General features: G+C 43.3%; 1 protein-coding gene across 2 annotated transcripts in view; it reads left to right on the top strand.

Moving 5' to 3' along the window:
* LOC125000159 (kinesin-like protein KIF21A) overlaps positions 1–25,533 on the top strand; it is a 38,714-nt gene extending 13,181 nt beyond the window's left edge. Inside the window, exons 2-37 of one of the 2 annotated variants that reach the window (XM_047575553.1) lie at positions 4,000–4,222; positions 6,454–6,636; positions 7,055–7,204; positions 7,583–7,717; positions 7,996–8,160; positions 8,390–8,505; positions 9,314–9,509; positions 9,626–9,815; positions 10,277–10,340; positions 10,499–10,702; positions 11,256–11,303; positions 12,575–12,635; positions 12,729–12,843; positions 12,918–13,106; positions 13,192–13,391; positions 13,481–13,588; positions 13,700–13,768; positions 13,855–14,000; positions 14,085–14,229; positions 14,360–14,554; positions 16,188–16,289; positions 16,778–16,943; positions 17,245–17,265; positions 18,019–18,079; positions 19,339–19,393; positions 19,520–19,734; positions 19,855–20,034; positions 20,283–20,315; positions 20,929–21,065; positions 21,159–21,243; positions 21,332–21,421; positions 21,510–21,668; positions 21,770–21,887; positions 21,975–22,145; positions 22,288–22,484; positions 22,623–25,533. In XM_047575553.1, the coding sequence (XP_047431509.1) occupies positions 4,000–4,222; positions 6,454–6,636; positions 7,055–7,204; positions 7,583–7,717; positions 7,996–8,160; positions 8,390–8,505; positions 9,314–9,509; positions 9,626–9,815; positions 10,277–10,340; positions 10,499–10,702; positions 11,256–11,303; positions 12,575–12,635; positions 12,729–12,843; positions 12,918–13,106; positions 13,192–13,391; positions 13,481–13,588; positions 13,700–13,768; positions 13,855–14,000; positions 14,085–14,229; positions 14,360–14,554; positions 16,188–16,289; positions 16,778–16,943; positions 17,245–17,265; positions 18,019–18,079; positions 19,339–19,393; positions 19,520–19,734; positions 19,855–20,034; positions 20,283–20,315; positions 20,929–21,065; positions 21,159–21,243; positions 21,332–21,421; positions 21,510–21,668; positions 21,770–21,887; positions 21,975–22,145; positions 22,288–22,484; positions 22,623–22,680 (4,750 nt within the window). In that variant the 3' untranslated portion in view covers positions 22,681–25,533. The remainder of the gene's footprint in view (positions 1–3,999; positions 4,223–6,453; positions 6,637–7,054; positions 7,205–7,582; positions 7,718–7,995; positions 8,161–8,389; positions 8,506–9,313; positions 9,510–9,625; positions 9,816–10,276; positions 10,341–10,498; positions 10,703–11,255; positions 11,304–12,574; positions 12,636–12,728; positions 12,844–12,917; positions 13,107–13,191; positions 13,392–13,480; positions 13,589–13,699; positions 13,769–13,854; positions 14,001–14,084; positions 14,230–14,359; positions 14,555–16,187; positions 16,290–16,777; positions 16,944–17,244; positions 17,266–18,018; positions 18,080–19,338; positions 19,394–19,519; positions 19,735–19,854; positions 20,035–20,282; positions 20,316–20,928; positions 21,066–21,158; positions 21,244–21,331; positions 21,422–21,509; positions 21,669–21,769; positions 21,888–21,974; positions 22,146–22,287; positions 22,485–22,622) is intronic. The other variant, XM_047575554.1, reaches the window with a different exon arrangement.
* Positions 25,534–26,307: the final 774 nt, after the last annotated feature.

The raw sequence follows: 26,307 nt of genomic DNA, 5'->3' as shown, positions 1-26,307 counted from the left end.
GCCACGACTGGGATTTATACTTAGTCCAGTAAGAAGGGAATTTTCTGCTCCAGTTCTTTTTTAACTAATGGCTACCTCCTACACACATCTGTCCCTTCCCTGACTACGCGCTATAGTATTTATTTAAAATCAACACCTTTATCGTGTGTTTCAGTAAAGCGGCGTCAAATTACAAATACTTCCAACTTCTATGTAAATATATGTAATCTGATCTAATCCTCCCCATTGCTGATCTTCTTAGTATCCGTCTTCTTAGTATTCTTTCCAGCGCGCTCAAACTGCCATAACAGATCAATGTGTTGAGCAGTTATTACGCAAAAGAGTTAGACGTGGACTTTGGGGGCCCCTAATTTCTGTGCATGCGAGTTTGGATGTGGGTGAAATTTAGGATAAAGGTTGTTCATGTTCCGCACAACAAATTACTTATCATGCAAAATGTGTTACACTGCGTTTAATGCGAGCGCTGAACTTTAATACAGGAAAACTATGTGCATAAGACTAGGAAAGTGTTACGTATGAGTGTACGAGTGTTTGACTGTGCACATTATGCTAGCGGTGCAGTTAGATTTCCCGGAGAAACGGCTCGTGTGGAGCCTGTGTGTCACTCTAGAAGGTGGATTAGCGCTGTAAGTCTCTGCGGCGCTGAAGGGCAACCCTTATTCAGAAAAGAGTGTTTTGGGTTAAACCACAGAGTGAAACCTGCCAGATGATAATCACAGCTGAAATCAGCCAGTCAGTCACACTAATAATACACCAGCAGGAAGTGCTTCACACCTAGCGTATCTCTCACCTGTTTCATGTTTAGCCGGGATGCCAGAACTTGTATCGAATGGATGAATACTCAATAATAATAGGGGTGCACATCCAGTGAGGGTGAAGTAGGCAAATGAAGTGGTGGTTTTGCAACTAGTTAAACAAAAATTGCACATTTACCTCGAGAATACTATACATTTTAAAACCAAATGTCCCAGCTTCTATTCATTGACGTTTATTTACTTACAGTCTACAATCTTTCCTTAACACTGTACTGCTACTCTTGGTGTAAAGATTATATCAGGTGGGTAAAAATGAGTCTGACACCCCAAAGATGCTAGCTTAGCATTGATACTGGAAGTGGTAAGTCGGTGTTAATCCAGACGATTGATAAATCACATTTATATGCTATAACTTGTTTAAACAAAAAAAAATAATAGCATGAATATCCGAACACTCCCAAGTCTGGGTAAGAACATGTACATCATAGCGTGTTAGCATGTTAACCGTTTAGCATGTTGATGTTATACTGTTGTTACGTTCATGAGTTGTGGCGCGTTTTTAAAAAGACTTGGACTATAAAAAAGACTTTGACAGTAAATGGTTAGTGGATATACTGGATTTATAATATGTCGAAAGAAAATGTTAAATGCTGACATTCAGAGTGAAGTTTTCGTCGTCTGCTTGCTAAACTGTTAGCCTAGGTAGCAAAAGTTGACTTACAGCCGATGTTGACAACAGCATTTAGCTTAAATTAAATAAACTGTGCATAAATAGAGCCTCAGTACCTTTAATAATGAAATGGCATGCATACTATATCTGCACTGAACAATAAAACAACCAAATAAAACAGACAATAGAGAACAGTGAGTGGAGTTCAGAGCGTTCTTGTTTTATGAAGACAGTCGAGGTTTGTGACTGGACTGACTGTGGCTCCGTCCTAATGGAGAGATTATCAGCAGTGTTTTGTCTGGGCCATTATGTCTGCTGTCTTTCTCTGTCCTTTTCTTAGAGATTTATTTTCTTCTTTAACCCCCACTTGGGGCCCATATAAATAGAGAACCATGGGGATGTCGCGCAGGAAAATGAACACAATTAGATAGACTGAGCATTTATTCTGAATGTGGTCGCAGTTGTACAGGCTAGTTCTTGGAAAAACCACTGAACGTCACCACTTAAATTCACTGAATTTGACATTTTCCAAACGTGCGTCATGTTGCGTTACATTTTTCACTACCACTCCAAGTGAACAATAAGCCGGTGACTTAATGCCCTCACTGTAAGCAGCAATGAGGGCTTCTGTTGTTACACTGGATTACAGGTCTCTGTCAAGTTTTGGGAAGGTAGCCAGAAGGATTAACGCAGATTCACTCCTGTAATGCTCTAAATCATCCTACCATTAAGTCCCAGCGTGCTCAGGTAACCTAAACCCTCAGACTACGAGTTACATCAGTTTCACCTGGAGCAACTTCTGTTACGTGCAGTTTAATGAACACTTTTAAAACAAAAATGTATAACGTTAGACCCACAGGTGAACAAGCGGCAACCTAATATTGAAAGGCACTGCAGACATAATACATCATTCTCTGCAAAAACTGTAGTTTCTGATGAATCAGGCCTCACAAAGCTGACAGTTTGAATGTTCTCCAGGTGTACGGTTACTGCCGTATGTCTGAGTGTCTCCTCCGGTCTGCATCCGTCATTTGCTCCTTGACTCTGTCTTGTTTTCATCGGTGCTGTAATCCCAGAGAGGGTCCGCTAAATAGCCGGGATCTTATGTCACACACACACACAATGACACCTCTGTGGATCTTTGCTACTGTGCTAATGTAGCATCGCTTGCTTCTGCTTTCTTTTTCTTCTCTATTCTTTGGGTTGTCGTGCTTGCTTTTCCATCTCTCCTCTTTCTTTTTGTCTGTCATGGACACACACACACACACACACACACACACACACACACACACACACTCGTCCATCCGTCTTTTCAGACTATTCAAGACTTCTATGGGCTCTTGCTGTGATGAATGTGAGTCTTTTTTTAATGCACAAACGTTGCGCACACAGAATGCAAACTTCATGCAAAGTGCCACATCCTCACTTACTCACACTGGGAGTTAACGTCTGCTAGTAGAGAGCAACAATAGGGACCATTTATAACAATACTGCTCTCAGAGTCTCAGGTGTCAGGATTTTTCTTACAGTGTAATTCTCAATTATAGCGTGACTCTGGTTTTGGGGGTTTGCTTGGGCAATATTTAGTGTTTATTGTTACTTTTAGTATGAAAATGTTGAAGATACTATGCAGATATCTAGGTGTCTCTGTAGTCAACTTCATTAATATGTTTAAATATTCCACCACTTCTTCTAGTGGACTGTAACTCCAGCGATGGATCCGGGAGGAGGAAATAATTTATAATGGAAGCGTGTTTATTTGAAGGGAAGCAAACGAAGCAGTTCCCTTAATGAAATCCAGGGTGGGACTGTTTACCCAGAGCTCTCTCGGACTCCCTCAATCCTGAACAGTCAGGGCACTGTACTGTGCACGGGGAGTGTGCTGGCACTGCATGGGTTTTCACATACATAAACAAGCACGCACTGGCTGCACAGTGGCAGCACTCATCTGTTGCAGCTCAGGGGGAAAATGTGATCCTCCTCGTCTTTGTTGCATTTTTACCCTCAAACCTGTACTCCAGGGTTAGGACTAGAGCTAGAGCTAGGGCTAGGGCTAGGGCTAGGGCTAGGCTTAGCACTAGGTCTAGAGCTAGGGCTAGGGCTAGGGCTAGTGTTAGAGCTAGGGCTAGGGCTAGGGCTAGGCTTAGCGCTAGGTCTAGAGCTAGGGCTAGGGCTAGATCTAGTGTTAGAGCTAGGGCTAGGGCTAGAGTTAGAGCTAGGGCTAGAGTTAGAGGTAGGGCTAAGGTTAGAGCTAGGGCTAGGGCTAAGGTTCCAGTCCAAAATTGATCAGACTTTAGGTGCACATATAGACAGTCTGACTCTGTTTTTCTTTTAAATACACATTGATGCGGTCTTAAAGTGTCTTGTCAGGGTTTGATTTTTAAACTTATTGTTCGCGTATCTGTGCAGATGGCAATCAAAGTTCATTGTCCATTCTCAGTATCTATTGTCCAGAATGCTATAGAGGTTTGTGCATACATTCATATTTCCCGCAGAAACTAATAACGTTGGTAGCAGCCACAAACGTATTTTGTGCTAGCATGCTAATGCTTTTTCTGTCTTTACGTCTACCAGGATCCGTCCTCAGCTGGCGAAAGAGAAGATCGAGGGCTGTCACATCTGTACCTACGTGATGCCTGGAGAGCCACAAGTGGTCCTGGGAAAGGATAAGGCCTTCACCTATGACCATGTCTTCGATATGGACAGCGTGCAGGAAACCATCTACACCCACTGCACAGAGAAACTCATCGAAGGTTGTTTTGAGGGCTACAACGCAACCATCTTCGCTTATGGACAGGTTGGTCAGCAGGCCCTTGCAGGTTAAGCATGTCGTGCACATTTAAGAATTTAGCCTGGCATATGTTTGTATCTTTTCACCGTAGCTGCAAAAATACAAATACACACAAGCACTCACACTGCCACATTCACTTACATCTCAAGTATTCATCGCTCAAGGGAACAGATCTGCCTCCAGAATACACAGATTTATGGCAGCATGTGATATGAGGCTGATTTCATCATTTCATATCATAAAGCAAGTAATGAGGGCGTAAACAGGCCTCACCGTCCCTGTCAATGCCGCTGACATGTTCCAACCCGCTCTTAACAGCACAGCTTCATATTGGCTCTGATAGATTGGCCTCAGAGGGAGAGATAGGAAAGGGAGTTTTTCAATCAAAGCAAAGTGAGAGTAGCCCTCATACCAGAGGGAGAAAGTAAACCGTGCAGTCAAAACATATTCTACCAACTCAACTCCTTGACAGATCCGCGATTTACAAGCATAGTTTGACATTTTGGGAAATACCCTTATTCGCTTTCATGCCAGTTAGAGGAAAATATTGATATCACTTTCAGGTAAATATACAAGTTATTTCAACAGCTTAGCTTAGCTTAGCTTATCTTAGCTTAGCTTAGCTTATCTTAGCATGAAACTAAATCTGCCTACCAGCACCTCTGAAGCCCGCTTATTAAAATGTAATGTCCTGTTGGTCTAATCTGAACCTGGAGCAAATCTAGGGCAAGAAATAGTGCGACGTAGAACCACCGCATGAAACAGAAGTTTCTCCAAAAATCTTTTCAATAAACAAGTTTTTTAGAGATATCCTATTTTTGATTGTTTATTTCGGTCGCACAACACCACCATCAAAATCAACCATATAAACAAAATCATTTACGTTTTAATCTTAAAACTTTACATTAGTTCTCGCTTTGCACATTTCAAAAACCGACCCTAACCCTCTTATAGTTTCCTTTTACTAATTTAAATAACCGAAAAATACAAACCAGAAGGTGGTTATTCTTTACTCCAAAAATTTTGTGTTTTTTAAGTACACAATATGTAAACTATTTAATGCACATGATCTTAGAAATAGTTTTAAAAAATCTAATTTGTAGACATTTAGCACCATGTCATTGCAACATACTTTGCATTTATCAGGCTGTACAGTTGTTGTTTTGGTATTTTTGCCATTTCTTTCAAAGCAGATGTCGCAACATGACACGGAAACATTTACAATGCAAACATTTCAACTCTCCCAAATTGAAGATGTTAATACAATTTCTCTATTATATGAAAATATAATATATGAAAATGCAAGACAGACCAGAATGCAATGCGGCCTTGAGACATGTGATTTGTGCATGATTTTATATATGCTATGTACAAGAGTGAGAAAAACTTTTTACTTATTTTTACTCATTACCACATCGTAGAACAGATCTGAATTAGTCTTCCTTTAACAAGAAATAAGTGACGCCGATGTTATAGATTCTAAACATATTAATCTGCATGAATATTTGCCTGCAACAAAAAGAAGCATCATCAGGCACAACACTATAAAGGGCTACTGTCTTCGAGATGAAGGATTTTTAATGTGCATTAAAACTGAATGTACGCTATCCGAGATAAAGCAGAGACAAAGACAGAGACAATTTCCACACACAGTTGCAGACACTTCCCTCTCCTCAGCCTTCCTCCGCGCTCCTCTTCTTTCTCTTCATTATCCTCTCCTCACATTGTGCCCCTTATTCTCCTGTCAAAGAGCCTTTCACAGGGCGCCCTGGAACGCCAAACGCGCTCACTGACACGCACACACGCGCACACAAAGGAGCGAGCGTGCACAGGTGTGGTCTCGCGGAGTAAAACCGACAAGCGAACCGCCGTCTCTCTCGTACGCGCGCTCCCTCATCTATCAACGCAGACACACACTCCTGTGGGGGAATTGTGTGTGTCTGCACGGGGAAGAGAGGGGTGACTGGGGGTGACGTGTGAATTTGAACCCAATGTTGCATTCCTCTTTTTGTCGCCATAGAGACCACCCCATCCCCTCTGACCCCCCCTAAACTGCTGCACCCCTTCTCCCCTTTCCAACCCCACAAACTTGAACAACTGAGGGGTTTTGGTAAATTCTAGTGACGTTACATTTAACATTCAACATCGAGGCTTTTTGCCCCAATCTGGTTAGAGTGTAACACAAAAACACATAAACAGATGAAATGTAACACCCACGTTTTGTCCACTGTGACCAGACGGGTTCGGGGAAGACGTACACCATGGGAACCGGCTTCGACGTTAACATTGGGGAAGAGGAGCTGGGCATCATTCCCCGCGCCGTCAACCACCTGTTCAGAGGGATCGAGGAGCGCAGACAGGCTGCCACCGAGCAGGGCCGACCCGTCCCCGAGTTCAAGATCAACGCACAGTTCCTGGAGGTAACCCTAACACACACACACACAAATCAAGAATTTAACCCACCAAAATGATCACGTGTTTCCACCTCAAACTGAGATACAGATGTTAGCGCTCAATCTGAACTCACTGGGCACACTTAAGACCCATTAGTTAGACATAGCCGGGACGTGCAGACAGCAAGAGGTCAAAGGTCAGCACGGGGTGTACGGGTTGAGGTTGTTAAAGTGTCCGGTTGACCCATCTGCCATTAAACTGTCATTAGCTTGTCTCCGGGGTCGGGCTCCTGGCTTTATTTTTAACTGCCGCCAAGTGGCTGCTAACAGCTGGCGAGGAAGCAGCTGAGGGGAACGAGGGGAACGAGGTGCTGGGAAACGCAAGCGGACGGAACTGACGGCGGAGCGACCACTAAACAAATCGTTTGTGTTTCATCCACCCCAGTTGTACAATGAGGAGGTGCTGGACCTGTTTGACTCGACGCGAGACCTCGAGGCCAGGAAGCAGAGATCCAACATCAAGATCCATGAGGACGCCAACGGGGGCATCTACACCGTGGGCGTCACCACCCGCACCGTCACCTCCGCAGCCGAGGTCAGATTTAGACGTCACTCTAACGACTCTAACCTATAAGACATATCTCTTTTTCTTTTTTTTTAAAGTCAATTATTTAATTGTTCTCGGAAATCCCAGTGAGCTGTGTTAATTTCTAACCATGCAGCTTCTGACTTTTGTTTTAAATTTGAGATTACAGTCCGTGTTTTGGAGGTAACCTGTGTCTGTTTGATTTTGGGGAATTTTATTTCATGTGCCACTGCAATTTTTGTTTCAAAGCAGCGCCGCTTTTTCTCTACATTTCCCCCTCTTAACTCGAAACCGTTACGTACAGTACGCAGAACCACTCTGCTGCCCGTGATGTGAAAATCTGGCCCCTTTCTGTTGCCACTCAAGTTGCCATCTCACCTCTAACAGATGATACAGTGTCTGAAGCTGGGCGCCCTGTCTCGTACCACCGCCAGCACCCAGATGAACGTCCAGAGTTCGCGCTCTCACGCCATCTTCACCATCCACCTGTGCCAAGTGCGAGTCTGCTCTCCTGATAACAATGTACGTGTTGTATTACAAGACGGCAAGTGTGGGTTACAGATGAATAATGCTAAGGTGAAGCCTACAAACCTGTAGAAGAACTATAGCATGTGCCAGAGATCTCCAAAAAAGTGTTTGAGAAAAGCAACTGGACTTTCCTCAAGTCCCTTAGAACTGAAGAAGCTACTAAGTCCAGCTGCTTTTCTTAAACGCTTTTTGGATAAATCATGACCTGGATGACTGCGAACCTTCACAGACATATTGCAGGAAATCCGTTCTGTTCTATCTATCTCTTCCAGGATAATGAAACCGATAACCGTCTGGCTAGCAGCTCGCAGATTGATGAGTTTGAGACGCTGACGGCCAAGTTCCACTTTGTGGACCTGGCTGGTTCTGAGAGGCTGAAGAGAACCGGAGCTACAGGAGACAGAGCTAAAGAGGGCATCTCCATCAACTGTGGGCTGGTGAGGAGGCTGAGATCATGTCTGATTCAGTGCTGAGAATTGTATACGTTGCGTAGGTGTGTGAAAATTCTGTGGAGCAAGACAGGCCCCTGCTGGCCAAAATATTAAATGCACTTAATACACCGTGATTGATGTGTTTTTCCCTATTTTGTCATTTTGTAAATGTGTCATTTCTGTTGATGTGTGTGACGTATTCTAACACTTACACTCTGTGTCTGTCCTGTCTCAGCTTGCCCTGGGAAACGTCATCAGTGCGCTGGGAGACAGGAGTAAGCGTTCTACTCACGTGCCTTACAGAGACTCCAAACTCACCCGGCTGTTACAGGACTCACTGGGTGGCAACAGGTTTGTGTGGCTGAATCTTAAAGGGAATATATTAAGATACAAATATGGGCGTGCTGTTTGCTAAGGAAGGGCATCTCGTATGTTGGTGCTGCTAAGATTTCCATTGAAATCTGAGACTGTTGCTAGTGAACATTTGAGCCAGTGAAGAGCAGAGCTACAGCTGCATTTCTTTCCAATATTTAATCTAACCTTTTGCCAGAACTTCAATATTATTGCACAGAAATCTCATTGTGCAAGTGCATCAGAGATAGTAGTCCTTGTTAGTGGCCACACCTAACATAATGTGCATAATGACCTATAGCTAATGACAACTCCAGACTTTTTCCATTTGTTTTTGTGCAAAGAAGAACAAGAAAATTAGAAGAATGTTTACATTTAATAAACTATCCTTTTTCAGTCATAATTTGTCTGCAAGCTCATTCTGTTAAAAAGTATCGTTAACCCAGTATTGGAAATCGTATCGTGAGTTGGGTGTATCGTTACATCCCTACTTTTGCTGCGGGCCAGATTAGATCCTCTGGGGGCTGTTTTTGGACCACAGGCCATATATTTGACACCGGTGAATTACAGTAACAACTTTATTTATATAGCACCGTTCTAAAAGAAAAGTGCTGAACGAAGCAGATACTCCAAATAGGTAAACAATGATTATATAGAACCCAAAATCAAGTAGCCACGAAAGTATATAATAATAGGCTGCATGGTAAAGCACAGTAACCACAATAGAACACAAAGATGTTTCATCCATTGCATCACTGATCTGTCTTCTTGTTTTTTTTTTTATTTGTTTATTTTTTTGCGTTCACAGTCAAACGGTGATGATCGCCTGTATCAGCCCATCGGACCAGGACTTCATGGAGACCCTGAACACCTTAAAGTACGCCAACCGGGCCCGAAACATCAAGAACAAGGTGATGGTGAACCAGGACAAAGCCAGCCAGCAGATCAGCGCCTTGAGGACAGAGATAGCACGGCTGCAGATGGAGCTGATGGAGTACAAGACGGTGAGGCAGAACGGGGGGGTGGGGCGGAGGTGTCTCCTCCAGTAGATGAGGATCGGGGAGGAGTGGAGTGAGTGGATTAATATTTTCTGATATTAACGGCCCTCTGTGGTGCTCAGGGAAAGCGCATGGTGGGTGAAGACGGCATGGAGGGCATCAACGACTTGGTCCATGAGAACTCCATGCTGCAGACGGAGAACAACAACCTGAGAGTGAGGGTCAAGGCCATGCAGGAGACCATCGACGCCCAGAGGGTCAGACTCACAAACATCCTCAGTGACCAGGCCAACCAGGCTCTGGCCAAAGCAGGTAGGTCTTATACATGTGTTTTCTTGTTAAAGTCTTAGTCATTTATTGCATGAAGCAAAGTTTCTCTTTGCAGACATTTGTTTAGTTTCTGCACAAAGATTAGCCCGTAATGGAAACTGCAGAGATTGTACCCACATAGAGATCTCCCAGTATGTCAAATACATGTGGGTCATATACAGATATTAATGTGATACAGATCGGAAACATGTTCCTGTAGATTAATGTCTTCACTTGATATTGTGAAAACGTTTGTTATTTCATCTCTAATACATTTTCAATCTAAATGATTATGACCATAAATAACAACCTCATCCTGAATAAACTTTCCCGGTGATAGTTCTCTGTTTTGCCATAAAACTGTTTCTTAAGTTGGTTTTGTTGTTTTTTTATTGTCTGTGCACGAAAAGTAATATTTTCTAATATTTGTAAGCTCATTTAAAAGCTGAAACCTCTGCCTGTAGGTGAGGGTAGCGAGGAAATCGGGAACATGATTCAGAACTACATCAAGGAAATCGAGGAGCTCAGGTATGAATGGATGCCGTACCAGTTCATTTAGCACACCCTTGACTTTTTTTTGAAGTAACTGCACACATTCAAGTCCATATAAAGACTAGTGATCAAGAGAGCACTCTTCAAACCCAAGGTGTGGATCTTTGTCTGTTGCTAATGTTGTGTTTCTCCAGAGCTAAACTTCTGGAGAGCGAGGCCGTGAACGAGAACCTCAGGAAGAATCTGTCCCGGGTCTCGAATCGCTCCTCGCTGTACGCCGGCCCCGGCTCCTTCTCCCCTGCCCTCTTGGCCCCCGAGAAGGAGGCCAGCGACGTCATCGAGATGGCCAAGAAGGACCTGGAGAAACTCAAGAAGAAGGAGAGGAAGAAGAAAAAGAGGTGTGGCACGGAGCTTGATTTCACTGCATGGCACACTTCTATAGTACTTATTATGCTATAGAGTTCGTTGTGTAAACCATTATTACCCCGAAAATGTCATGTTTGCCTGTTGCCATGGCTTTTGTCCTGGTGTGTTGTGGGTAATTATCTCCTGATCCCCTGCATTAGCGGTTTACACCCTGGTGTTTCTTTTATGGAGCTGGATTTAGACGGGTTGATGGTGACATCCGCTAATGATGATGGTTCCTCGACAAGCTGTGGCACGCTCTTTTCATTTATCATTTGGCTGTGTGTGTCTGCGCCAGCTTTACATGTGCACATTATAAGACTTGGTAACTGTTTTGGTTAGGATCAGTGAAGTCAGCCCTCTACGTTTCCATAAGTACGAATCATTTGTCTTTGTCAGAGTCTCTGCTCTCACTTCATCGCTGCCCTGTCTCACTCTCTCTGTCTTTTTCCGACAAACTTCCCCTCACTCGCCCCGCGCTCTGTGCCCCGTCCGCTCCCTTTACCTCCTCCACACCTCAACCCATCCCCACTGTTCTCTCTGAAGACTGAGGCGATACGAGGAGAATCACCAGCAAGACGTTGACCACGCCAGGTTTGCCGCTTCCCGTCCAGAAATGGGGCGAATATACAGTAGAACCTGAAACTGATCCATTGACCAGCAATGCAGTTTGTGTCCCTTTGTGTTCAAATGCACCAAGTAATTGAAGTGATTTCAGCTGATTGTTCCCAAAGTAACGAATACTAACGTTCTCTGCACCTACAGGTGGTTTACCCTCCTGGAGGGAAGCAGATATCCTAACCTCTTAACCCTCTGTTCTAGCTGTGTTTCCTCCTCACTGCACACTGCAAGATGTTGATCAGAAGTAAAAACTTAAAATAAAATATTTGACGTGTTTGACGTCACTGCCGCCTGGGCCCTGCCCCCCTGAGTGGCAAAAACATGGTGAAATGTATCAGTAAATACAGCGAGACCGTGGAAAATGTGGATTATCAGATCAAATTAAGGACAACTGGACTCATCAATGATCCATACAAACTTGTATTGGTTTAGAAAAGTAGACTAGCCTCAATTTCAAGTTAGTTTTAGGTAATTTCAGTTATGATTAATGCAGCTAAATAAAAGATGCTAACGCTAGCGGACCTTTACTGAGAAGTGAAGTAATAAATAAAAAAAATATTAGCTAAAGTAATAAATATTCCATTTATTATTTTATTGTTATTTATTGTTGGAACTGAAATAGTTACTGTCGTCCGTAACAACGCCAAAACAACAACACCCACAAACTTATCTGACAGCCCTTCAGATCGTAACTTAAGAAGTAACTTAAGATATGACCTCATCAAAAAGTACAGCATAAATTAATATTACCTGACACTAAATGTGAACCACAACAACAGGTTTCATTGCCTGGATTCCAGTTGTTTCTTAGTAATGCAGCAATCCATTTACTTCTAACTTCTTTGGGAGTGAATGCTTATTAAATCAACCACCAGGGGGAGCTCTACTTGCTTTGGCTTCAGTTTTGAAGAGCAGTTCCACTGTCTATATTAGATCCAGTATCAAATCTGTGCAGTGTGTGGTAACCCTTCTTCCAGTGAAGTGAGTTTGTGGTGTGATTGGTAATAACCGTCAATCCTGATCATTCACTCGTGCCATCTCTCCCGCTGTGTCATTCTCGTGTCCCTCTGAGCGATCACAGTGAAATCATTCATTAATCAGCACTGATTCCACGTCTGCTCATGAGCCGATGAAGTGTATGATCATTTGCATGAGCCCTTTATCCGCCTTTGTCCTGATTTTAAATTATAACCTGAACCAGCAGGATTACAGTTCTTCTTGCTAACATCCTTTTCTTCCTCCAGCGTTGTCAAAGAGGAATTCCCAGACAACGATCAGGAAAGAGGCCACGACGAGGCAGAAGTGGTAGGTGGAGAATCACTAGAACACACTGAGATTACTACGTGAAGACGTATATCACACCGTTTATCGTGTTCTCCTTGTGTGTGCTTCCACCAGGAGGGCAGCGACCACGAAGAGGCCGAGGATGCTGAGGGAGAAGAGGAGGACTTTGACGTGGCCGGAGAAGAGACGTCAGACGAGACGTCGGACTCTGAGGAGCTGGAAGAGAAAGGTAAAAATAAGCACAGCCTCATTTTCCTGTTCCAAATGAGCCTGGAGTCGCAGTTGTCACACGTTTGTGTGCAGAAAACTTCCAGGCCGACCTGGCCAACATCACCTGCGAGATCGCCATCAAGCAGAAGCTGATAGATGAGCTGGAGAACAGCCAGCGGCGTCTGCACACGCTCAAACAGCAGTACGAACAGAAGCTGATGATGCTGCAGAATAAAATCAAAGACACACAGCTGGAGAGGGACAAAGTGCTGCACAATATGGGTATGAAACGCACAAAGCAAATCGTTTACTGTTGAAAGTTTTGGGTTTCAAATATTCAAGACATTATTCCTCTCCACTTCTCCAGGTTCGGTGGAGTCCGGTACGGAGGAGAAGGCCAAAAAGATCAAAGTGGAGTACGAGAAGAAGCTGAGCTCCATGAACAAAGAGCTGCAGAAGCTCCAGTCAGCTCAGAAGGAGCACGCCCGCCTCCTGAAGAACCAGTCGCAGTACGAGAAGCAGCTCAGGAAGCTCCAGCAGGATGTGAATGAGATGAAGAAAACAAAAGTAAGCTTCTGTTTTTGTCCCTCTCTTCCTTGTCTGGTTTGGCATCAGAGCTTATTTGAACTCCTGCTGTGTTGCCTCTGGTCCACTAGGTGGCACTGATGCGTCAGATGAAGGAGCAGCAGGAGAGGAACAGGGCCACGGAGTGCAAGAGGAACAGAGAGATTGCCTCTCTGAAGAAAGACCACCGCAGAGCCGAGGTAAGTAAAAAGCAAAAGAGTGTAATTTTTCTTGATATGATTTGCTTTGCTTTATTTTGTTTTCGTCAAACATATACCTAAAGACTAACTTACACACGTCTCCTCTCACAGCACCAGCTGAAACAGCTGGAGGCTCATAAGAGGCAACAGGAGCTGATCCTTCGCAGGAAGAATGAAGAGGTTAAATACACTGTCAAACGGTGAAGTAAATGGTGACAACAGCGCCGCTTTGATACGCCTCCTTTTTCCGCTCCTTTTTGTATCAGGTGACGGCTCTGAGGCGCCAGGTGAGGCCCGTGTCTGGGAAGGCAAGCAGGAAGGTGAGCTTGCCCGAGCCCCCCCAGGAGCCGACACACAGAGCCACCCCAGGAAGGCTGCAGTCCTCCGGATCGAGCCATTCTAATGGAGCCAGGTGCACCATCTAAGCTTATTCGCGACGTGTGTGAGTGTGTTGCACAGCGGAGTGTCTTAACAGTCCTGAACTCGTCCTCCTCAGGAGCTCCCCAGTGCGGACGGGAAGCACCTACCTCAGCAGGACAGCCAGGGCTAAATGGCAGTCGCTGGAGAGACGAGTCAGTGACATTATCATGCAGAGGATGACCATCTCTAATATGGAGACAGATATGAACCGACTACTGAAGGTACCTTGTCAAAATGGATGCATAAAATTTCAATAGCACGAATCTAAATGGAAAATAACGGGCTAATCTATGCAAGACAGCTAATTTTGGTTTTGCCAGTATAAACTCACCCTTCATTTTTCATCTTCAGCAACGGGAGGAGCTGACCAGGCGGAGGGAGCGAGTGTCCAGGAAGAGAGAAAAGATGGCGGTGGACGGCGCAGATGCAGACCGCTCCCTGGCCTCCCTCAACGAGGAGCTGGAATCTCTGAGCGCCAACATCGACTACATCAACGACAGCATCGCCGACTGCCAGGCCAACATCATGCAGATGGAGGAGGCCAAGGTGAGAGGATGTCTGGTTTATTTAGTCAGAACATGTTTATGTGTGAGTAACCGTCAGTGTAAAAAGCGCGGTTATGCCAAAGTGATTTTACACGCCGAATACATATTAGCACACTCAAATAATTACACTGCAAACATCGCTACCTCATTAGCAAGTATAAGCGTGCATTAGGCTGTAACCCTCAGGCAAGCAATTTGGGAAGTAATTGCAGAGTTCGGCACCACTGAAAATCCCAGAGCATTTTGGGTGCCACTTTGACAAACAAGCATCAAGGGCTTATTTGTCAGGAAAAAACAGTGACTCAATAACGCAACAACCACTGGCTGTGCAGCCCATTAATACAGCCAAGGCACAGCAGCCTAATGATCTAAACTGAACATTAGTGGGTAAATGTGATGTTTCAGGAACATCTTTTCTCGCAGGGTTATATCCTACAATCACTGTCAATCTTTCACATGACAATAAAGTTTAAAGAGTGGGACAGACGGCATGAGAAACTGTAGAAAGGCTTGTAGCTGCTTGTATCTGGTGCCTGTTTGTTGGCGTGTTTGCCGAACTCCTGAGTGCTGTCAATGGAGCTAAACTGTGCAATTAAATTATTTTTCAGCTGTAAGTGTGCGATCACTAATGATGCAGCACTGGGAGCTCGGCCAAGTAATGTTATGTTAGAAAGAAAAGAAAGCACAAGAAACCTCAACCTCAAGACTCACCAAAACTCTACCATCAGTAACCCTGAAAAATGCGTTTTAGAAATCCAGACATTTACAACTTTAACAACAACAGTTATAAATGTAGATGTGTGTGTGCATACATAGAATAGTAGAAATTAGTATCTCAGTGTAAGTAGTTAAGTAGCCTATATTATGCAAAAATCAGATTAGAAAGATTTTGCTTTACATGCTGAGTTAATGGTATAAAATGGGAGCTAGCATAAGACATTTATCAAATCAACAGCCATTGTTATTGCTGATGTTAACTAGCAGTGTAGCCAACAAAGGTTTGTTGACTAAGCCGCTACTTGACATTACCATAAAATTTGAACTGTTAGGTTAATGTTAATACTGTATGAGTAACTAGGTGTGTGTGACTTAAATAGCACTAGCTACACCAAACTATGATTAGGAAAACAACAGAAACACATTTGATAAAGCTTTTATTGTTGTTATTTTTGGACTAATTTCAACTTTTTTTTTATTAATTACAACACATAAGGATATTGCCAGTGATACTCTTAAAACGGAGAATGCTAGCAAGTTTCATTAGCTAGTTTGGACATTTAATTAGCTCAGTTAATTTTGTGGTAGCTACCCCTGGAAGAAGCTAGCAGGTTTCTCGGACATTAGCATAAACACTAAATCAGTTAGCTTGATTGTGAAAAAATGCTCCAATATTTATGAGGGTAGCTATAGCAAGCTAACATTAGTAAGTTTAGTCAGTTAATTAGCTTAGTTAGCAACACATGGAAGAAGCTAGCAATTTACCTGAAAGTCTTTATGCTACGCTAATCTTTTTCTGGTTAAATTATACTTTACAAACAAATAATTCTTTGAAGGTGATTGTTGTTTGTGATTGTACTGTGTTTCAGTAGTTTACACGATCACTTTTATGAATATGGTGATATTTTTGGCTACAGGAGGAAGGAGACACGGTGGATATTGTGGCTGCGATCAGCTCTTGTAACCTATCAGAGGCCCGCTTCCTCCTGGACCATTTTGTGACTATGGCCATCAATAAGGTATGTACCTCTGCCCATCCTATTTCTCTGAGTCATTGTTTACGTTCACGCAATTAGAGAAGGTTAATTCTGTCTCTCATAAATCACCCAACCCTGAATGTGTTGTATATAAATTTGGCTGTATCATGACTGCTGCTAAACAATGTCTGTTGTTATGGCAACTTTGTCAGTTCATCTTGACCCAGCTTTCTTCGGGGCCATCCCTCCTTTATAAATTCAATTAGACTTTAAATGGAACAACTTGATTAAATTAAGCTTTTATTAGATTAGATGAGATTCGATTTGATGATCTAATTGGTCCACTGAGGAAATGCATTCAACCCAGGAGCAAAAACAAGGAACATATTACAAATGAAGAAGTGGAAGTAATTATATCATCGAGACTGAGGCTTTATTATGTTTAATTGTTTTAAAACGCTCCTCTAATGCTGAACTGATTTTTAGTTTATTCAAACAATTAAAGATTAATGTGGTGTGGTGGCTGTCAGGGTCTCCAAGCGGCCCAGAAGGACTCCCAGCTGAAGGTGATGGAGGGCAGGCTGAAGCAGACCGAGATAAACAACGCCACACAGAACCAGCTGCTGTTCCACATGCTGAAGGAGAAAGCGGAGATCAACCCGGAGCTGGACGCCCTGCTGGGCAGCGCTCTGCAAGGTGGGAGACCCCAACAGATCGATAACCTCTCCGAGCATGACGAGCACAATCACCTTCTCAATCATCTTCTCTTTAACCGTGCGGCCGCGGTTTATTTTACAGGCTTCACTTTCCTCAGCTCGTGTGGAAAGAAAATTTCCACTTTCCTATACTAGAGATAATATTTTCAATTTTTTTTTTTTAATCAAAGAAGAAATAAAAATGAAGCCTGCTAAATAAAGAGTGGCCATTTTCTCATCTTTGGGTTTGATTTTTGATTTGATTTCTGTTTGTTTTCTCTGTTGTGTTGGTGTGAACTCAGAGTTAGGTTACCTGTCACCAGGTGAGTAAAAGACGCATAGAAATGTGACTGTGTTTGAGAAACCAAGGCACGTGCACTCTACATGATTTCCCAGTTTAAAACATCTATGGAAAAAAAAAACATCAGTCCTAAAATACATAAAAGCCACATTATTAGGTACAGTCCTGCACTAAATGTTAGCTTCATGGCTGCTACGATGTTCAGTTAAAACAACATCTCTCTGTTATTTTAACACCCTAACCTTCATGAAGCTAAGATGTGGTCTTCCAGCAGTGTATACATTTCCAGTTTTCTAAAAAATGAAGGCTTATGTCTCAGATTTTATTACTTCATTAAATCAATTTTCATCTCTTGTTCAAGTAGAGACAAAGGACAAACATGTATTCATTTTGAAAGATGGGATATCATGTAGTGTGCATCCCAGTACTTATACAAACTAACCCATTTGAAGTAACTCTGCCTTGATGTGCATGACGTGGTACCCCACCTGCTAGCGAGCCCCACTTCATCCGGACGGTGGTCACTAAAACTTAACCGCAGTAAAAAAACAAAAACAAAAAACCAACCCTGAACTCGGAGCTACAGTTTTGTGTACACAGCAGTTTGTCTGCATTTCTGTGTTTGTACCGTTTCGTATCTTTCACGCTTTCTCCATTCGTCCCCCGTTACTGTCTATAACTAGACTTGGAGGGAGTGTACAATCAAAAAAGAGCACTCTGCTTAGCAAATTTCGTTGAGAAGCCTGGTTTATTTGTGTGTGGGTTCTCCCTGCAGCAGAGAACGGAGATGACAGCAGCAGCGACGAGTCCACAACCAGTCCAACCGCAGAGGGCAGGTAAATAAATAAATAAATGAAAACACTCCCTTTTTTTTAGGTTACCAGTGCAACAGCACTCAGTCTGTAAACTAAACGCGATTAGAGTCATGGCTTTCTGTGTCATGTAAAGATTTAAAATTTGATTTCAGATCTCAAAAAAGGGTAGGGGGGTGGGAGGGATTAATAACAGCAACACAACAGGTGGCAGTGATACGTGTCTCTTCAGGCTCGACGACCTGGCTCACTGGGACACTTTAGAAACAAGCCATTGTTAGTGTTATTAGGGACACCTGTGTTGAGCCCTGCTGTGAAGGCTAAATGCACGCTGTGAAGAGGCAGACTCCGGTCAACACCTTCAAAGGGTTTCAAGGTGTTCACGTAGCCTCGCTGATTAGATTCTGCTCAGGTTGAATTTGTGCACACTTGTACAACGCCTGAGCTAAGAGGAGGGCGAGAGGAGCATACATGTGTGTTGAACACATTGGGGTATTTGGGTCATTGCAAGAGGCCAGAACATGAAAGCACCTGTCTGAAACTTTTTAAGATCATCTACACACAACTGTGAAGCCGACACGATGGACAGTATTTGCTTTTCTCGCTAAACAGTCCTGCTCCAAATCGTGCTGGCTTAATACGACGTGAAGACCAAACCAGCAGTTATTATGTCCCAAATGCAAAATCACTTTTACTGTTTTAATAAAGACGTCCGGCACACATTTTTTCCGCTATTCTGTGGTCTGATTAATACATCCGCAGTTTGAGTTTGCCAAAAAAATGTCCGCTCATTTTTTAATTAAAGACAGTGGAAAGCACCAGTCCCACTATTTTTAATCATTTAAATGAAAATCTTTGACACTGACACTTGAAGTTACACATAAAATAGAGATTTTTACAATGTTAATATGTGGAGGCAGAAAAAAACAATTCATGGAGCTTAACCAAGAACATAGTTATCATGTACTGGGCTATATCATTACACTTGACTGGATCTCTTTGTATAAGTTATTGTATAAGTTACAGTGGAGTTAGACACAGCTTCCTACTTTATATTTTTTTCTAAAATTAAGATCTGTCAGTTCGAGAGCCGTCTGAATGTTCTAGCTGGAGGCGCAGATAGGTCCACAGTGGTGGTCAATTCATCCAGCTTCAGCTGGGCATTGCGTGTTCATTCATCAACACCCAAAACGAAGGCAATAAGCACTGTAACCAGTAAACTCTCTTAATGTAGGTATGCTACGATGCAGTGGGCACAACTGATTGTACATCCTTTGTTTCAGCTCTCTGGCATCAGATTTAATGAAGTTATGTGGTGAATCCAGACTGAGAAGCAAGGTACTGTACCTATGTATCTGATACTTATACACTGTGTATCAGTGGTTATATTTTGTATATTTTCAATGGTAACTGACTGATTTGTGAATCAGGTAATTATTCTTCCAAACTATTGTGGTCCCTCAGGCTCGAAGGCGGACCACCACCCAGATGGAGCTGCTGTATGCCAGTAGTGGGGATCTGTCCTGTGAATCCCAGACCGGAGACTTCTCAGCCCCTCTGCTGCCCCTAGCAGAGCGCGTGGAAGGGCCAGCAGACATGCAGGGTCATGCCGTTGGTCAAACCCCCGACCGGGAGCAAACTGTTTCCCCATCTGCTCTGTCTGCCCGGCCAGCTGGCATGTAAGATATAAAGGTTCTCCGTGGTGGAAAATGGTCCAGTACCAAAATGCTGAATATTTATTTTGGCGCGGATGTTAATTAATGCGCTGATGAACTAAATGACTCTTTTCATGTCCGCAGACCTGTATCCAGGTCGCCTACGGGGACGGAGAGGAAGCTACCGGAGCGCTCACCGCTCAGCCGCAGGAGGATGTCGGACAGAGGCACGGCAGTCCCAGCGTCACACATCCCAGCACCTGTACACACAGCTCCAGCTAGCACCACGGAAACTAAGACTAAAGCTAGCGACCACAGATCAGTGTAAGTCACAAGTACCGTTGAGGATGGACTGTATAATTTTGCAAAAAAAAAAGAAGCTAATTTTGATTGGTAAATGGTGTTGAACATTAGCATACTAGCATAAACTTTTTGAGCATGGTAAATGATAGCATTTAGCGCAAAATGCCACTGTAGATAATTATAAGAGGCTCACAGTTGTTTATAAAGGGTAATGAATTGAATTAAATGTAGGCTTTAGTGTGTGATAATCATTTTCTTTTTTTTTTCAGGTTGGATGAATCACCTGTATTTGAAGGTCACAGGTAATACTCATTTTTATTAAAGTAAAGTAATGTAGAAGATATTATAATCCTATTTTATCTGTCACGCAAGCTGTTGGAATAATTACAAATTTTTGCCTGGAAAGATTCACGTGAATATCAGATCAAACCAAAACAGCAACTTGTAAAAGTCTGGTACACAACTTGCCAAAGTTGCCGACGTCATACAGGCAGAAACAAAAATGGCTGACCATGAGTGACCTTAACCTGAGCTTGGCAAAATGTCTCAGTTTCAGCACTTCCAGGCTGATTGTCCATCTCGCACAAGTGCAGATGGCCATATATTTTGCTAATATTGTTTTCGTTAATCACACATTGTGATATCTACCTATCCTAATATATCCTCATTTGCAGACCACCAGTTCTATGCCCCTGGAAGGGTTTCATTGCCCACCTTGGTCAAAGCCACGATCTGTTTCCTTTCTTCTTGGTTAGATTAAAATAATTAACACGTTATTAGTAGTGGCCATCGTCATTCTGACTTTAATGCACATGAACCAAAATCGGACAAACGACTTACCTGCTTGAGAAATGTAGGAGCACTGGTAGTCGACAAATCTCTTCAGAAGCAACTCTTGTGTCATGTGAATTGCAGAGGTGTGATCAACCCGGTGACAGCTCCTAAGAACAGCCGAGGGGCCAAACTGCAGTGCGTTTATGTAGCTGAGGGCCACACCAAACCCGTTCTCTGCGTAGATGCCACCGATGACCTGCTCTTTACGGGCTCCAAAGGTGAAAAGTGTGCTTCCCAAAACCGCAACTCCTATGATTCAGTTTGACTCTTTTACCTAACCTGCGCTTCTGCACTTGTACTTTTATTTTCAGACCGTACATGCAAAGTCTGGAACTTGGTCACAGGTCAGGAGATCATGTCTCTAGCAGATCATCCCAGCAGCGTTGTCTCAGTCAGGTACTGGTCGGCTTTAGAAATAGCAGCAGTAATATTAGCGTTTGTATTAATAATTATGATTCACAATGTGGTGCCTTGTTGTATTTAGGTATACTTCCAGCCTCGTCTTCACCGTTTCCACGGCTTACATCAAAGTCTGGGACATTCGAGACTCTGCCAAGTGCATCCGTACACTCACGTAAGTGCCCATGCTCCTACGGCCATCTTCTAATGTTGAGTTTAATTCATTCATTGGGATAAATTATGCATTTTTGTGTGTATATCAGGTCTTCAGGCCAGGTGAGCTCAGGGGACACGTGTTCCTCTGTTAGGAGTCTATCCATCCCTCCAGGAGAGAGTCAGATCAACCAGATCGCTCTAAACCCCTCTGGCTCCTTCTTGTATGCTGCTGCTGGCAATGCCGTGCGCATGTGGGACCTCCGCAAGTACGTTCCGGGAGCGAAGATTAGAGTTTTAGTTGTGCTAAACAATTTTCAAAGCGAAAAGTGTTTGGTTAATTTAAATAACTGGACATTTTATTCTTCAGATTTGCATCCACAGGGAAGTTGACTGGCCATTTGGGACCCGTCATGTGCTTGACCGTTGAAAAGTTGGGCAACGGTCAGGACGTAGTGCTCACCGGCTCCAAAGACCGTCACATTAAAGTAGGAAAATCAACACACGCCTACGCATGTAGAGAAATATATGCAGCATCATTGCACCTTCATGAATACGTGCGCTTGTTTTTCCAGATGTTTGAGGTGACGGAGGGCGCTCAGGGTAGCGTCAGCTCCTGCCACACGTTTGACCCCTCCCATCAAGACACCGTGGAGTCTCTGGCCGTGCATGGAGACGTTTTCTACAGCAGCTCCAGAGACTGCTGCGTTAAAAAGTGGGATTTGGCTGGTAAACAGCTGTTACAGGTGAGGCGACAGCGTAGTGCTCCATGTTCAGGAGGTCTCTGCGGTAAAGTGCATGTCACTGTATTATAAATATATTTCCCCCCTCCAAAAAAGGAGAAGAAGTTGCTGAGTAAACTTTGTTGGCTGTTGTTTCACCTAACAGTCGGTCAGCGCCCAGGCAGACTGGGTTAGCGCTCTGGGCGTGGTGCCAGGCTCCCGAGTGCTGCTCAGTGGGTGCAGAGGAGGGCTGATGCGCCTTTGGCACAGCGACTCACTAGCACCCCTCGGCGAGGTCCGGGGACACGACAGTCCCATAAACGGCCTGGCTACCAACAGCAGCCAACTGTTCACCGCCTCTGAGTAAGTCACTTAACATATTCAGCTGAACTTTACCTCCAGTTAGTAGTGCTGTACCATGATCCTAATGTGGTAAATGTGAATGTTAGATTGACTGTCACTGGCTGCTCTTCATGAACTTTTTCTTTACGTTGTCGATAGTGACCGCACAGTAAAGATCTGGGAAGCCAAAGGGTCTCTGGAGGACGGACTTCACTGACTCTCCAGCTGAATTCTGACTGGTACAAAGTGGACACGGACATGAGGATTGACCATCTGGCCTTCAGTGATTCACTGTGAATTATTTGAGAAGTTACTGCGTCATACATGGATGCCAGGCCAAAGACAACCTTAACAACGCGGATCCTTCACCGATGCTAAGAGAGGGGATCGGCTTCAGGGAAATTAGATGCTGTACGTATGTCCACCTGAAAGCAGTTGGTAACATTTTAGGTCAAAACGGATCGCTATTAACCTAACAGTGATCTGTAGTCTCCGTTAGATCATCTGTGATGAGCGGCGCCTTCAATAACTGGAACGAGTAATGAATAAAACATGGATTTATTCATTTAGGAGTTCCTCCTGTGCATTCAACATTCCTCCGCTTGTTTCAGGGAAGACAACATGGATGTGTCTATGCATTTAGTGAATTTTGCCAGAGATGCTGAGGGGGAAAAAAAAGGTTTTGAGAATATTCATGCTCAGACCCAAGACTGTGAGTCCTCCCCGTTGTGTTCGCATGGTCCGTGCTGTGTTCTGTGTTCCTTGCGTTGACGTACAAGTCATTTCAGGTTTGTGTTACCAAGGACCAAAACGACTACTGAAACTGGATGTGGTCTCACTGTTCAGCTTTTACTGCCAAACTCACCGGCTGAACGTAGAGGACTGTCTAAACATGCTGTTTTTAGTTTTAGAGTTTAAGTCAGTGCAAGTGAAATTATGATAACAAAAAGTGGACATCACAGATGAACAATACTATTCCTGTAGTACATACATGCCTTACCAAAGCTGAGAGCACTAACTTACGCAAAAAACTGAGGAGAAAAAAAAAGCTTGACATTCAGGCATTCACGTTTGGTCAAATGATGTATATTTACCTGGTACAGAAGCCGAGACGGCTACTCTGCGAAGCTAGGCTAATTAGCTTTTAGCAAGGCTCATTTAGCTGCTACTTCTTTTTTTCCAGTGATGATGGCTGTAGATGCAGGGACGTCAAATCATATTTTAATTGGAAACTGGCAGGAAGTGTGCTAGCTAGGCTTAACTAGCTAGTGTTTTTGATTTTACCTCTGATAAACTTCTCGCCACTTGTGTTATAAAAAGCAGTGGAACAGTTTCCAATCAGCTCAATTTTCCCTAATTGGTTACTGCTTTTGCGATTCGTTTGCACGTACTAATGAGCTTCCTGTAAAAATGGGAAGCTAGGCTGGTCAGCTGGTAACCATCGGCGACAGTGCTGCTGAGGAAGGACAGTTGAAAGGGGAGGGAACTTTGGTCATTTAATTGGACACGCCCACCAGTGCAGGATGAGTCGTCAACATTTTAAAACTCTCTTGACTGCAGAAGCACTTTTGTCATCGCTGAGTCAAACATCAAGCTGGATTTCATGACGCTTTACAAAACTACTCCTGTTAAAATGTACAGGTTATAGTACAGCCATCTTAGTATTTCCCAAACCCACCATTTCAGACTGATGTAAACAGTGTTTTTCTTCTTGCTTCCTACGTTCTCTACTTTCCTCCGAGCATCCGTGGCTTTAAGTGAGTGTGTTAGTTTCCTCTCCTTTTAAGTCTTCCTTTCCTGACGGCAAACTCCCGTCTGTCGTTTTTTTCCACCTGTGTCTCTTAGGGAAATGTTCTCGCTTCCAAGATTTTTGCTTCTTCAAACTGAAGAGGCTGCCCGCTGAGTAGCTCCCCTCTGTAAACCATGGGAGCTGTATCACACTTTCAAAACTGCAGCACGGCCCTGGCAGCGAGCCATTTTAGGAAACTTTTGCCGCACGTGATGTAGCTCAAACATTTAAATTCGACAATGTGAACATAAATCATTCATGTTGATGGACTTTAGCACCGTGTAATTCGTGACTCATCAGATGCACTTTCTGAAAGCATCTGTTAGGAAATATGTGCTCCTCCAGCTAAATGAAGTTCTCGTTCAGGTCTCCCATTCGCCTCTGCTGTCTTAGTATCTTAGCGCCGCAGTTAAGCTGCGTGTCAAACGGCATTCAGTCTTTTAAGTGTGTCTGAGATGCTACTGTTTATTTATTTTATTTCTGTTTTTGGTTTTGCGGTTGCGTCTTCTCTATCCATGATAGATTTTGAAGTCATTCCTTCTCATCGCCTCTGTTATCTTAGCGTAGTAGACGATGGACTGCACAGTCTTTATGGATTTCTCCGTAACCAGTGGTGTGTTATCAGTGCCTGGAACGACTCCTAAACCGTACGCCGTGACCGTGGAATCACTACTTGATAAATGGGGAGTGGGGTGGGGGGTGTGTCCCTCATTAAAAAAGGTCAAACGATAAACCGTTTATTTGGAAAAGAGATTGCTGCTCGGTATCGAAGTTAGGCCTTGTCATCGATGCTAAAGGGTCTAAAATGATTGCACTGAAAATGTATGATTTTGCAAATGTCTTACAGGATAGAGCGATACTAGAGAAAGTGTTTTTTTAGTAGATGGTATAATCCACCCACAACCAACATGAACCGTGTTCCCAGTTCCTAATGATGGCCTCTTGAAGCCTTAGTTCTCCTTCTAATTCTAGTCGTCTTTTATTTTTTGACTGTAAATCTGCTGAAATGTAAATATGATTTCTTCTTCCTGCTGATTCTCTTGTGTACAATTTCAAGTGATTTGAAATTTCCGATGCAGTGTGAAAATAAATTTTAATATAAAAAAAATAAATGTTCTTCTTCTTATTATTATTATTTAGACATGTGTTAATGTGTAATGACCACATGGTGGTAGCACTGTATAATGACACCTGATGGCAGACTACTGTGGTTGTATCCAGCTGTTTTCATCATCATCATCATTTTTAATGACTGAAATTAAAGTCCAGGAAATACCCTCAGCCCAATGTTATTACTTTAAATTGTAGGATTTTGCTGTGCCCACCCACCACCCACATGCAATTTATTCTTAAGTGTCTAATTTAGCTCACTTAAAAGCAGTCTGCCTTCACTAAATCATTTGCCTGCAGCTTGTTTCATTCCACTTTTAATTCTAACTTAAGGGAACAATATTGTGTTTTATGATATGCTTTAATGCAGAGGACGGATGAAGATGGAGAGAAGCGATGAAGAGTAAGAAACTCCCTCTGAAGACAAAAACTAATGTGAATCAATATTTAATGCTCAGCCGTACTGAGAGCAGTGCGGTGTTAATTGGGCTCGTGGGAGGAGAGCTGACTCGCTGCTGCCTTACACTACACTGTTGCCTTACATGTGCTCTGCTTAACTTTTCTTCTGTTTGTGTTAGTCTTCTATTTCTTTATGCTAGCGCTGACAAAACACGCCCACGCGTGGCATCTTTCGACCTGATTAACATGGCGTGAGTTAGGTGTGTCATTTTAATTGTTTTATTATGACAGGGACTGATCTGGTCTCGTTTGACAGCTGTGATTGATTTGCGCTCATGTCACAACATTGACAGCTGGATGCAAATCAACGAAGCAGCGAGTCATTACTATGTATGACATGCACACTAGCCACCACATGCAGTGAACCATAGATCCCCATTAGCTTGTGCTATACGTTGGAGCTCACATTTGGTCATGTGATTGTAATGGTCCATGGTCTATACTGTATTAGTCATATAAATGTTTTACTTTACAGTAGAAAAATTA

The sequence above is a fragment of the Mugil cephalus genome, chromosome 22 (genome assembly GCF_022458985.1).
Source record: "Mugil cephalus isolate CIBA_MC_2020 chromosome 22, CIBA_Mcephalus_1.1, whole genome shotgun sequence".
NCBI classification, from domain to species: Eukaryota; Metazoa; Chordata; class Actinopteri; order Mugiliformes; family Mugilidae; genus Mugil; species Mugil cephalus.
Note: the sequence above shows the minus strand (reverse complement) of the source record. Positions and strands in the feature narration are given on the sequence as shown.